Source organism: Phyllosticta capitalensis (assembly GCF_038381095.1).
Source record: "Phyllosticta capitalensis strain CBS 128856 chromosome Unknown BKA78scaffold_5, whole genome shotgun sequence".
Taxonomy (NCBI): domain Eukaryota; kingdom Fungi; phylum Ascomycota; class Dothideomycetes; order Botryosphaeriales; family Phyllostictaceae; genus Phyllosticta; species Phyllosticta capitalensis.
The window spans coordinates 1,309,479-1,321,892 of NW_027117443.1; the positions used below are offsets into that span (position 1 = coordinate 1,309,479).

The 12,414-nt window shown below is 52.6% G+C and overlaps 4 protein-coding genes across 4 annotated transcripts; 2 read left to right on the forward strand and 2 right to left on the reverse strand.

Annotated features, from left to right (window-relative positions):
- Positions 1–1,797: 1,797 nt before the first annotated feature.
- Positions 1,798–3,755, forward strand: BKA78DRAFT_251754 (major facilitator superfamily domain-containing protein; the record flags this gene model as incomplete). The annotated part of the gene is made up of 3 exons (XM_066884679.1): positions 1,798–2,339; positions 2,389–2,845; positions 2,922–3,755. 3 exons carry the CDS (start codon positions 1,798–1,800, stop codon positions 3,753–3,755), a joined length of 1,833 nt encoding a protein of 610 aa, XP_066744362.1.
- A 626-nt stretch (positions 3,756–4,381) lies between these two features.
- BKA78DRAFT_295597 (uncharacterized protein) lies at positions 4,382–5,296 on the forward strand (the record flags this gene model as incomplete). The annotated part of the gene is made up of 1 exon (XM_066886502.1): positions 4,382–5,296. One exon carries the CDS (start codon positions 4,382–4,384, stop codon positions 5,294–5,296), a length of 915 nt encoding a protein of 304 aa, XP_066744363.1.
- Positions 5,297–7,555: 2,259 nt separating this feature from the next.
- On the reverse strand, positions 7,556–8,084 carry BKA78DRAFT_135816 (uncharacterized protein). Its single transcript, XM_066882677.1, has one exon. It carries the CDS (start codon positions 7,950–7,952, stop codon positions 7,668–7,670), a length of 285 nt encoding a protein of 94 aa, XP_066744364.1. The 5' UTR covers positions 7,953–8,084; the 3' UTR covers positions 7,556–7,667.
- A 2,016-nt stretch (positions 8,085–10,100) lies between these two features.
- On the reverse strand, positions 10,101–11,863 carry BKA78DRAFT_314367 (glucan 1,3-beta-glucosidase). The gene is made up of 3 exons (XM_066888463.1): positions 11,743–11,863; positions 11,422–11,696; positions 10,101–11,200 (listed from the first exon to the last, which is right to left on the reverse strand). The coding sequence occupies exons 1-3, from the start codon at positions 11,793–11,795 to the stop codon at positions 10,278–10,280; spliced, it is 1,251 nt and encodes a 416-aa protein (XP_066744365.1). The 5' UTR covers positions 11,796–11,863; the 3' UTR covers positions 10,101–10,277.
- Between the last annotated feature and the right edge of the window lie 551 nt (positions 11,864–12,414).

A 12,414-nucleotide genomic window follows, 5' to 3' on the forward strand; every position in this document is an offset into this window, starting at 1 on the left:
TTCAAGTGCGCGCCAAATGCTGACAGGGCCCGCAATTTCTTTGTCGTCCTCTGGTCCTGTCGTTGTGCTTCTAACGTCATCGTCATGGAAAATTGGCCGCCAGGTTGACAGCTGACCTGGCGTCTTGACGTGCGTCGGCTTGCTTTTTTCCACGTCTTAGCTTCAAGACGCGTCTGCGCGCAACTTCGAATCGAATTTCGGCATCCTTCCTGTGAATGTTCCAATCAGCAAAGATGCGGTCAATTCTCGATCATTTCCCTACCTTTCCCGCTCGTGGTCTTCTCGAAGTCTCTTCCGCGGTCCAAAGTCGTGGCTGTAGACAGCTTGTGCCCTTGCACGACTGGTTCCTAAACTGGCCCATGAACAAACCTTGGAACATCAAACGCGTTCGAAAGTGCATCGTTGGAGCATTCAACTCTCTGTCGTATCCCATCTTTACCCAGGGTAATTGAAACGCAGGCGCAAAGTCGACCGTTGGCACTCGTTTTGTCCAAATGTCATGCGCGCGGTTGGCCTCGAAATCATGAGCTGGTCACTTTCCTTGTGTTTACAAACTACGCAATTGTTTCCTTTATGCCCGCTTACTGCGCCCAGAGACGTTTAGACCCTCGTTGCGAAATATTCCATGGAAGATGCTGTTGGCCAAAACACTTCTTGCGTCTCAAGTCTAGCGATTTCTTTTGGTCGTTCGAAAAAGGGCACGACGCTATGCGACTTCTAATTCTTCATTGGAGGCAATCCCTCGCTGTGCAACGGTCAACCCAGCACGACGTAAATAGCTGATCCCACGCACCTGGTTCAAACTAGAGCTCGTAGTGGCGGCCGGGAGCTCCCACAGTTAGAGCATGGTTCCTTTTCATGCATGTCTTACGCCAATTCGGTCCAAGTTCCCCTGGTATTAAAGCGATGGGATATAAAACCATTGGAACTAAAGCACTCGCTCCGCCGACAGACTGATGCATCACTGCCACGGATGACTGTCTCCACAAGATCACATCACACCCGTCCGTGACTGTCTGCAGCCACTCCGCACACGTCGGTCCCGCCCTCGACCGAACCCGAATCATACCTCTCGGATGAGATGCGAATACGAGTACAACTCTGCCCTAGGCCACAACGGCTTTGACCTATACGACTGCTTGGCCACCTAAACGACCATTTTGATTCAACTCGGCTCTTATCGTACTACCGCTTGGCAGAGCAAGTCTTGGAATCCGACAAGCAGCCTCGGGCTCAAGAGCTTGATTTCCGACTACGCTGCCACTTGGAAGAAATGTTAAGTGAATAGGCGACGTCACCTCCCATCCGGAACGAGGCTCTCCGGGACGAGACACTCATCGTAGCCCGCTGCCTGGTCGAGTTATCCCGACCTCAGGTGGGTAGTGTTGCTAGCCTGAAATACGCACGGCATGTGTTTTGAATTTAAAAAAGGAGGTTTCCCACCTCAATAGGCAAAGCTGCAAGAACCTAGCGCGAAACTTCTTGGTACATGTCTTGGTTCTAAAAGCAGCCTCTCGTTCAGGTCATTCTTCTGTTTAACTCATTATGGCAGACAACCAACACAACCATCCGGTCGAACCAGCCAAAATCGATTCACACACTGAGCAACAAAAGTCTCCAGCACGCCCAGAAACAAGCAACTCAGATCAAACCTTGCCTGTTTCTAAAGAGCCTGAAAATTCGGAAATCGTCCAGCCCAATAACGACCCGTCAAGTGCTGAAAGCTCGTCGTCGGCGCCTGCTGCAAGTAGCAGTGACTTCGGACAGCGCCTAGAAGCTATTTTGGACGAGTCAGACATGCTGTCTTCCGTTTCTGAAGATGAGCCGCAAGAGGAACTTCCACCAACGTACCAAAATGCAGTGGCCTCAAGCCCATCCTCGGCGCAAAAGGCAGACGTAGGAGATTGGAAGCATAACCCCGCGACAGAAGCTCAGCCGACATCGCAAGAAAGAACCGGGGACTTGGCAATCTTGCCATCGGACTCGCCAGCTCGTGATCAGGGGGAAGGGGGTGAACTGACGTCAGAAAACGCCAACCCTCCAACTCGACAGGCCACCGAATCAAATCAAGAGCGCAATACAAATCACGATAGCTGGCAGTCGGCACGAAGCCACAATAGCGTCCACACGGAGCCTTCTACATCAACATTTGCCGAAAAGTCCACCAAAGACTTGGAATCTGGGGTAATCGAGCCCATTCACGAAACAGAGACTTCCGCAAATGACAAGGATCCTTTCGTCGTGGACTGGGAGCCGAATGACTCGGAAAACCCTCAGAACTGGCCAGACAAGAGGAAGTGGAGCGTCATCGGTATGATTTCGTTCATGACATTCTTAACGTAAGCTCTCCATCCATTAAGGAAGACGGCTGCTAATCTATTTCCGCAGACCCTTGGCATCTTCCATGTTCGCACCAGGGGTACCCGACGTGATGAAAGAGTTTGGAAACACATCCAACACCATGGCGACGTTCGTCGTTTCCGTATTCGTTTTGGGCTTCGCAGCGGGCCCGCCGGTTGTGGCGCCCCTCAGCGAAATGTACGGCCGCAACCCTGTTTACCACGCGACCAATATCGGCTTCACGATTTTCAATATTCTATGTGCGCGCGCAGACAGCATGGGCGCCCTTGTAGCATACCGATTCTGCGCCGGTGTCGCGGGTGTTGGTTCCGTCACCAACGGCGGCGGCTCCATCTCTGATATGATGCCGCCAGAAAGGCGAGGTGCTGCCATGGCGATCTGGGCCATGGGCCCGCTCATTGGACCCACCATCGGGCCCATTGCTGGTGGTTATTTGATCGAAGCAAAGGGTTGGAGATGGGTGTTTTGGATCATTACCATCGCGGTAGGTCACCCCCAACTTGTTTACCCCGATATCAACCCCCTTTCGCCGAATGTGTATCTGACGACCTTGGGCGCAGTCTGGCATCGCTACTGTGGTCGCATACTTTGTTCTCCGCGAAACATACCCGCCTTTGCTCCTTGAACGCCGCGCAGAGTGTCTGCGTAAAGCCACGGCCGACCCACGGCACACCTCTGCACTGGCCACGAATCAAACAACGAAGCAATTGTGGCGTAGCACCTCAATCCGCCCCGCACGCATGGCCATCATCTCGCCCGTTCTTGGCTTCATGTGTGTCTATACGGCTCTCACCTACGGCATCCTGTACATCCTCTTCACCACCTTCACCTTTGTCTTCGAGGGGCAGTATGGCTTTAGCACGTCCTCAGCCGGACTGTCGTACATTGGCAGCGGTCTTGGATCCTTGCTCGGGTTGGCAGCTGTAGGCAAAGCATCCGACGGCATCTTGAAGCGGAAGATGGCAGCCGGTGTCGCCATCAGACCGGAAGACAGGCTGGATCTGCGCATCACCGTACCAGCCAGTCTATTGCTGCCAGCCGGCTTATTCATCTACGGCTGGAGCGCAGACAAGAAGACTCATTGGATCGTGCCCATGTTCGGCACCGCTGTCGCCAGCATGGGCATGATTGTCGTCTTCATCTGCATCCAGACGTACCTCGTCGACGCCTTTACCCGCTACGCTGCCAGCGCAAATGCCGCGAACACTGTTCTCCGCTGCATCCTTGGTGCCCTGCTTCCCCTCTGTGGCCTTGATATGTACGATGCCATGGGTCTAGGATGGGGGAATACGCTGTTGGGGTTTTTGGCGCTCGCGCTGGCGCCCGTTCTCTGGTGGTTTTATGGATGGGGCGAGAAGGTGCGGACAGACAAGCGCTTCCAGAGAGAGTGGTAGCAAAAAGCCGGGGAATGTGGAAGAAATGCGAAAAGATGTTGAGTGAATGTGGTATTGGAGACAAATTTCTTTGCCTGTTTGTCCTAGAGAATTACGACGTCATGTGGACCTTGATCCGTCTCTTTTAGTCTCCCTCTCTCCATCCCTGCGACATGCTTTGTATGAAAGTGTGAGGCTTAGTAGCCAACTGGGCAAGTCCCAAGAAAAGCGCTGTAGCGTTCATATTTTGAATGTGGCTAGGAATCCCCTTAGTCGTCAGTCCATGAAGTTCTTTAATCGGAGTTAACATGCATTTCAACAACTTCAGTGCCAAAGACGGCGAGAGCAGTCGCAGTGTGTGCTATGAGTTTTGCTGCTAGGTCCAGGGAACTTCTTGGCCTAGAGCATGGAATGACTGAAGCAACTCGATTCACTGGACCTGGAAGTCGCGACTGCCTGCTTCGACGTGCTTTCAGCCAAACCATCTTTCCCTCTCACAATTCTTGGATCATGACCAGCCATCATTCTTTGCTCATCTGTTTCTATCACTGACTGTCTCTCGCTTTCTGGCACATTCTTGATTTGATATCAGTAAGTCTTCGATGCGTACGCTGCTCTCAAGCTTACCTTGCTTATGAAAAGCAGCAATGTCACCAAAGAATTCGCCATCACCGGCCGCATCATCCTCCTCGTCTCCCCCTCCGTCTCCGCAGCGCAATCCACAAAGTTCGTCGGTGAGCATAGCAACTCAACATCATTGCTTCTCTACTTCAGCTCACCCACCGGACCAGGAACCAAGCTTTGCGACGTTGGAAACCACAAAGGCTTACATCCACCAATATGTGCACGCTCCGAGGCGTGTGCCTAGGGAACCTAAGCCTCGCAAGCGTGTGATAAATCTCGTTAATTATCTCTTCGAGCTCGATGACAGACTCTATGAGTCTGAAATTAGCGAGTCAGCCTTTTCGAATACAATCGCGGCTCGTTACGTGAAGTTGCACAAAGAGATCTTCGTCTACATCCTTGAGAATTGTGGACTTGAAGAGGACACCGACATATCCTTGGAGAGTCTATTGCGTCAGGCTCAAGTTTCAGCATCCAACACGAAGCCGAGCAACGAGGAAGGAAGCCCGGAGACCGAAAAGGTACCCAAAACTGTCCCAGCTGAAGCCACAGACTCGAGAAACGGATCGATTATCCGACAGGATGATCCCTCCCAGTTGGCGCTTCCGAATCCCGGAGGAATTTCGCTTGAATACAACAAGACGATGATGAGCAGATTGAAGAGGATCAGTAGCAGATTGGTCAGAGTCAAGGGCAAAGGGTCAGATACTCCCAAAACCAAGAAGAAAACTTCGAGTGGCTCGAAGTTTGTTCTTCGGAGAAAGGTCAAATCTATCATTGCTGGTCTCAACAAGGTCTCACGTCCCGGTGGCAAATGTATGGGAAAGCACTGTCCTGCTGAGTACCCAAAGACGCTGTGTTTGGTGTGCCTGGGTCTGGACAGGGTGTCAGCCTTTTGCTCGCAGCTCTGCCTTGAGAGAAATTGGGTAAGCTTTTAGAGACCTTCCCCGGGGCGAAATTGAGAGAACTGATTGTGGTTTCAGGATGAGCATAAAATCCTCCACAAGACGGATGAGAATCGTGTCGATGAGTTAGTTGATGGAGAAGCTTGATTGAGGTGGTAAGGCTTGCGGCCCTTCTTGATCTTTCTCAATTGTGTCGCTGGGACGGTTATGCTGTAATGATGCATTCATTTTGGACGAGGTTGGGCGGACTTGGTCTTCCAATGAAGCCAAGGGCGAGAAACAATGCGCTGAATGCAGCTCGCGCCTCACACATTGGTATCTCAAACCAGCCAATTGCTTAATTGTATCTTTGACTCTACAATTGAAGAGCATCAATTGTGAATGTGACCGCAGTCCGGTTGACCTGCACTCTTGAGCTTCTAGTTTTGTCTGTCCCCTGAATCACAGCTGGCACGGATGCGTCCAAAAACCAAGGCAACATAAGCAAAAAGTCTGAAGTGCAAAAGAGAGACTTCCATCGCCGAGAATCGAACTCGGGCCTCCAGACTCTGCAGAAGACCACCGCTAACGAAGCAATCGGGTCGCAACTGCTTCTCCGGGTAGGAAAGCTATTGCACCTCAATCGCTTCGTCTGCATGCCTTGTTTGGTCTGGTGTGCTACCAACTGCACCACGATGGATTTTGTTGAAAATGAACTGGCCGTTTTGGGTTTTATTGATATTAGAAGGGACCATGCGTGGCCCAAAAGTTGAGTAGATGCGGTTTGTTGCCATGAACAGACTTTTGCCGGTACTAGGTAATTGGACGACGGGAGGACCTCTAGAAATTGCGAAGCGCTGGCCAAGCTACAGGACTGGAGGGTTGGGGCATTTCGCATCAAGCGGCGCGGTAGCTCGTCTTTTGCGGTCTGGCGTGCGAATAGTTGCACAAGGATGGACGCTTTTTGAAATTGGACTAAGGAGAGTCAGGCAGCAGTCTGCAAAATGTTTTGAATGAGCAACTGGCTCCAAAGAGCGCGAGATGTGTCCGTTAGTAGTTTCAAACTGCCGCTCCCTTTCCAACAAACAACCCATTGTGGTGTAGTGGTAGCACGCCAGACTTTGCAACGAACCCCGGTGTCACTCTTGGCCAGGCCGAGCTCAATAAATGTCGTCGGGCCCGCAAAAACGAAATACCACCTTCAGGTGGAAAACACCTAAGCCTTGAAAGGCTTGATTCAGTCAGCTACAGCTGACAGCCACCGGAGAGTGCCCGGGTGTGAGACCACTACAGGATAGTGGCGGCCACTAGCTACAAAGCAGTGGGACTTGGGTTAACGGGAGCGCTGGAGTGACCTGGCTGGCTGGCTCTGCAAAGTCTGGAGATCCGAAGTTCAAATCTCGGCAATGGAAATTCTTTTTTTGCTCGGCTGGGGCACTCTCTTTGCCGCTGCACCCAACGGGTGGTGTTTGGAAGGAAGGAAGGGGCGGGTTGGCTGCTTCCAAGAGTGTAAGTGATGAAAGAAATTCAACTTGAGCTCAGCTTCAAGTCATCGCGCCCTCAGAGGTAGGCGCTTGAATGCTCCTTGTAACTATCCACTAAGAGAAAAAATTCTCTCTATATCAAAAGTAGCAAGCGCTTGAGCACTCCACGTCTCTACGTATTCTAACTTGGTGACAAAATTCTTGGATTGGCAATTTCTTTCATCACCCACTGTGTAGCTGAAATGGTGACATGTGCAAGGAGCAATGTTGATAATGATAAGAGAGCGGATATGATGCATCAAGTCCTCTGCTATAGGCATAGGGAGCACTCGGACGCATATGTACCAACTTGTTCAAAGTGTTCGAACCAACTTGCTTCGATACTTCAACGCCACAGTAGGTGAGGAAAGAAATTCAACCTAGACCCAGCTTCGTGTCGTCGTCGCACCTTCGGCCGCAAGTGCTTAAATGCTCCCTGTGACTACTTATCAAGAGAAAAATGAAGGCGTCAAGCGCTTGAGAACTTCACATCTCTATGTATTTTGACTTGGTGACAGAGATTCTTGGATTGGAAATTTCCCTCATCACCTACTGTGATGCGCTCAGACAAAGACGGGATCAAATGATCAAACTCTTCCTAAATCCTAAGGAGGACAAATTTCAAAGATTCAAGAAAAATAATGTCAGTCTTCACGACCTCTACAAAGCAGACAGGTAGCCTCAGGACCGCACTCCTTTCTACCTACCTGACAAGACGATCACCACCAACCCTTCCAAAAGCAGTAACAGCACTAACCTCATTGAGTAGTCATCCATCAGTCTTGTCCGGACAACAAAAAATCTGCTAAAGCTCATCTCGTACCACGTCGTCCAAAGTTATGCGCGCACCTGTCTGATTCGTCGCGGCATCTTTGCGGTGCTTTCACAATTGGCCGAGTCGCTTACCACGTCGACCAAAGGGGCAATCTTTTGCTCGCTTCGTGCCGGATTTCAGGACCTTTTGGGTGGTCCGTGCGTGATGGGATGGGCAAGGGAGGACGATGGAATGGATGAATGGTTTGGCAATGAGTGGCTGAAGAGTCGTCTTCATTGATTAGTTTTGCGTGGCTTTGTGCTGGATTTTCTGAGGTAATAATGAGTGTGATGAGGTGAGACGGCGAGCAGTCGTAGAGGAAGAAGGCAGTATTGCAAGCTTCTGATGCGAGGACCGGCCTAGCTCTTGCCATGGCGGACTGCACTGCAGGATTGTTCTCGCGAGCGACGAGGTGCCATGTAACGCTGCCTAGCTGGAGACAGCGAGCAATGGGAAAGCAAGCGGAAGCAGCCCATTTACCGCACAGCGGTACCGGTCAGGGAGAGGGGAGAAAAAGCAAGGCGCCCGAACACGATGGCCATGGCACGAATGCTGCAGTGATGTGGGGCTTCTGAGGTAGGTAGTGCGACAGCGACACACGTAACGCAAAGAAAAGAAGAGAAAGGGGGGGCATCGATTCACGCCACGCGGCGACGACAGCAGGGGAGGAGAGTGAGTCGGGGCCGCAGGTCAGTTGGAAATTCAAGTTTGCAGACGCAACAGTTGCCTCGGCGAGCTGACGATCGAGAGAAGAATGACGAATGGAAGGGAAAATAAAGGATGAATTGGCTAATTGCGAGACTGACAATTAGAAAAAAGGGCATATTGTGCGAAAGGGGCCGAAAGTTAGATTTGGAAGGTAGAATGTTGGTGGACATTAAATAAAAAACATGTGAAGACAGCCCTACCAATGTGGTACCCACTCCGAGCAACGAGCCCGGGACTCTGTCAAGGCGCTTCGTCAGCTGCGTCGTGGCTTTGCTGCTGGCACCCAGTGGGCGGCCGCTGGCAGGGCGTGTAGAATGGCATCCATGATGGTAGGGCGGAGCGCGTGAGCGCGTGCTTGCGTGCGCAAATGTACCACTGTAGCCAACCACAAGAGATGCAAAAGGTTTCTTTTCCCAGGTCCCCACTCTTTTTGTTCTTGAAGAGGTATATGGCTTTCTCACCTCAGGCCCACGTGTCGACCAGCAAGTCGCCCGACCGGGAAAGGCTGAAACCCGTCACGTCGTCCAAACCAACTTGTCGCTACGTGCGAACTTGACTCGTCGCGGACGGTGACTTTACCTTTTCCGCCGCCTTGCATGGTGCTAGGCCCTTTTGGGCGCCGACGTCACTTTTGACCTGGAAGCCTTCCGTGACGGGAATGACAGAACGAGCGAGGCTTCGTTTGTGATGGTGACAGCGCAGCCGACAGCGACTTGAGGATAATCCGGGCCGGTTGTCCGCTATAAGTATGGGAAATGCCAAGGGCTGTGTGTGCAACCTGAGGATAATGCCGAGCCAAAATGGTGACTAAAAGACGTGGTGGGGCCAGATGTAGCGTCCCTGTGCGGGTAGATCGGGCTGGTACACAAGTACATCACGTAGGGCTCCCAATATACATGGACAAAAGGAGAAGAAGCCAGGTTTCTTGGTGTGGGGAAGTGCTGCGAGTAAGCATTCGAGCTGGCAGCCGAACAAGACCTACAGGTACGAGTTGCCGCTGTGAGTAAGCGCATGCGTTCGCTCTACGTACCTGTAAGCAAGAGGTCACCCACGCTCAGGGTCGCGTCGCCGCGGGCCGCCATAAGGTAGCATCAGATCTGACTGCGTAGTCCAAGAAGGAATGCGGCGCCGTGGCACAGGCGCCTTCCCCAGAGACCGCTAAACCGCATTTGCCGAAGCCACCAAGGCTTGTGGGAATGTGCAAGGCTGAGAATAGGTGAGGGGAAACTTCCCACTCATGACGGAGGAGGCGAGAAAGCCGCGGTAGTTTGGTGGGGTCCTAGTTTCGTTGTTCTTGTGATGAGGAGGTCGACTATTGTCATCTTCCCCCGCTCCATAGCCTTGAGCGACAATGTGGTGACTAGCGCTGTTGGTGGAGGCCGCGAGCGACCAGTCGCATCGAGTGCCGTTGACGCTGCGGCGGTGGCAAGGGATTCTGCGAGCAAAAAGGCAGGAGGCAACGCACAAGGCAAACCAACGAAGGATTGAGAAAAATCAAGAAGCTGTCGTGGGACGGTGAGTGGATAAAGCGACATTAGCCGTCAAAGAGACAAGTCGCGTGGCCTTCTGTCTGCAAGCATCAAGATGACGACAAGCGAGTGAAGATGGAAAGAGATGGTGGGCACGAGACAGAAATCGAGGGTTGAGGTTGAATTAGGCCGTCTGAGAGTGGGCCGGTACCAACCCACCGGTCAAAAATCTGGGGAAAACGGCTGCGTCCCGGGATCGACCTAACCTTGACCGGACCTCGCTCGACCTTGGCTCCGTCTTCGGTCACGATCATGAGCAGCTTTCGCTGTGCCAGTCAATCAAATGGGTAAACGAACGAGGTCCATTTTTGTTCGTAATATGTGCAGAGGCTCGCTTTTCACTGTATACAGGGGTATGAAATGGACGGGTCATGACTCGTAAACGACTGCCTCAGCAGCGTGCTAGCGCTGTGTTGATCGCAAACACCCAAGCCTTTGCACCGCATCTCTGCATGCGTTTTCTACCCGCAGGTAGACCCAATAGTGCGGCCCTCCAACGTTGGGAACACACCAGCGTCAATCAATGCGAAAAGATCCCACTCGGCCGCGCCCTCGGTCTTGAAGTTCCACCAAAACCATCCCTGGGTCTTGTACTCCCACACGTCCAGCTGGGCGTTGATGTAGTTGGTCGTGGCAGTCTTCATGTCGTCGCTCCATTGGCTGATGTCATTCTTCTCTGCGCAGGAGCCGACGTAGCTGGAGCCCGAGTACGTCCCGTCGTATCGTGCACCGATGCCAAAGCCATTCAGGTATGTGGCGCAGTCCGTCATGGCACCGGTCCACTCGCCCACAACAACAAACTTGTCGAAGCCCTCGCCCCATCCTTGGGCATTGCTGCACACATATGAGTTGTGCTCATCCGCAGACATGGCGACGAGCGAGTCGGTAAAGACTTGGTACTCATGGTGGTCAACCACTGCGCCATCAGTGCCAGAGCCAGTGAGAACTCCATTCCATTCGGATGGATTGACAAAGCCGTCATGAATAATCACCATCGCCTCACTGCCGTCGACTCCGCGGACCGTGCTGAAGCCGTTCTCGTAGTAGGCCTTGGTTGCATCCATTCCACCCTCGAGGTTGGACATGAGCGGCTCGTTGAGGAGTTGAATGCCCTTGACGACGTCCGAGTAGTCAGAAGTGGCGTACTTGTCGGCAATTATCGAAATGACTTCTTCGGTCGCGGAAACCGAGTCGTACGTCGTCCAGCCTGGAGAGGAGGTCTTCTGGCCCGAGTTGTCGAAGCCATTTTGAGAGCGAGGGGCACCATGAAGGTCAATCCAAACGGCAAGACCAGTGTTCCTTGCCCAACCAATGGCGGTGTCGAGGTAGTCTGCCGCTCCTTGAATGTAAGGGTCCTCGCCGTACTTTTGGAAAGCCCAATAACCTATTGTGCGTTAGTGCATGTCTGTTTGCAAATCTTCTACCAGAGTTCCAATCTGCCTGCACCCTTTCCTTGGTGCAGGCCGGGATCTTTTGAAAGTATGCTGCGCATGCATTCAAGAAGTGCCTGTCAAGGATGGTGCGACAAGAATCCTTGGCCCAGCCAGACCCAATGGATCCGCAGGGTGCATCAATGCAAAGGAAGGGCTGGGGAGAGTGTCTTACCTATCGGAATTCGCACGGCTGAAAAGCCATTGTCGGCGAGCTTTTGGAAGTCGTCTTGCGAGACCCACGAGTCCCAGTGTGACTTGAGAACGTCTGCTGCGTTGTCGGCATTTTGACAGAGCGTGTACTCGTCGACAATGCCCAGCGAAGTGTCAAACTGATCAAAGACTGAAGGGGTGATCCAGGGTTCCAGGACAAGCCAGCCTCCAATGTTTGCGCCTCTTACTGGGGAACTTCCCAGCGCGTAGTCACGCTTCTTGTGGGGTATGGCGAAGCTGGAACATGTGAGAAGAATTCCAATCCAAAACCATGAAGACTCACGCAGATGATGCCTGGAGAAGAGATGCCACGGCCAAAGCCTGAGTGAGCTTCATTGTGTTGGAATTGAAGCTGGAAGGGGCTAGAGGGTCTGTCAATTCAATGGGATGGGCTGGACGAGTGAGAGGGCCAAGTTTAGGAGGGGCACGCTACGGTTAATATACGACGAGCATGAAGAGGGACCACGACGTGGAGGCAAGGATGATGACATCCCGAGCAACAGGCTGAAGATCCACGCAACCACGCACGACAACTTTTCTTGGGCGCCCTTGGATGCAAGCAGCACCAAAAGTTAGCGGACAAGGGCCCTAGCTCGAGGTAGTATGACATCAGGCGCATGTTGAATGTTTACTCCCATCGGCTCAAAGGGTGAATCCGGGATTCGGGGGGCGCTCGTGGCTGGCGGTGAAGGGGCGGGCTTGGATTAGGCAATGCTCGTGGGTGGGCGAGGTTTTGGACACACGATGTCTGTAGGTCCTGGGAACCTGCGTCCGGGGTGCAGCACTCAAGTCAGCTATCCATACAGCAAGCTCCAGCAGATGCCAGTTATGAGTAGGCGTGGCAGGCCGGCCAGTAGGAGCGATCGACGTCCTGGCAGAAGGGACTGGTGGCTTTGATGCTGGCCGGCAGGCCTATAGCGGAGCCTTTTTTTTTCGTATGACAGCGAGGCGTCAC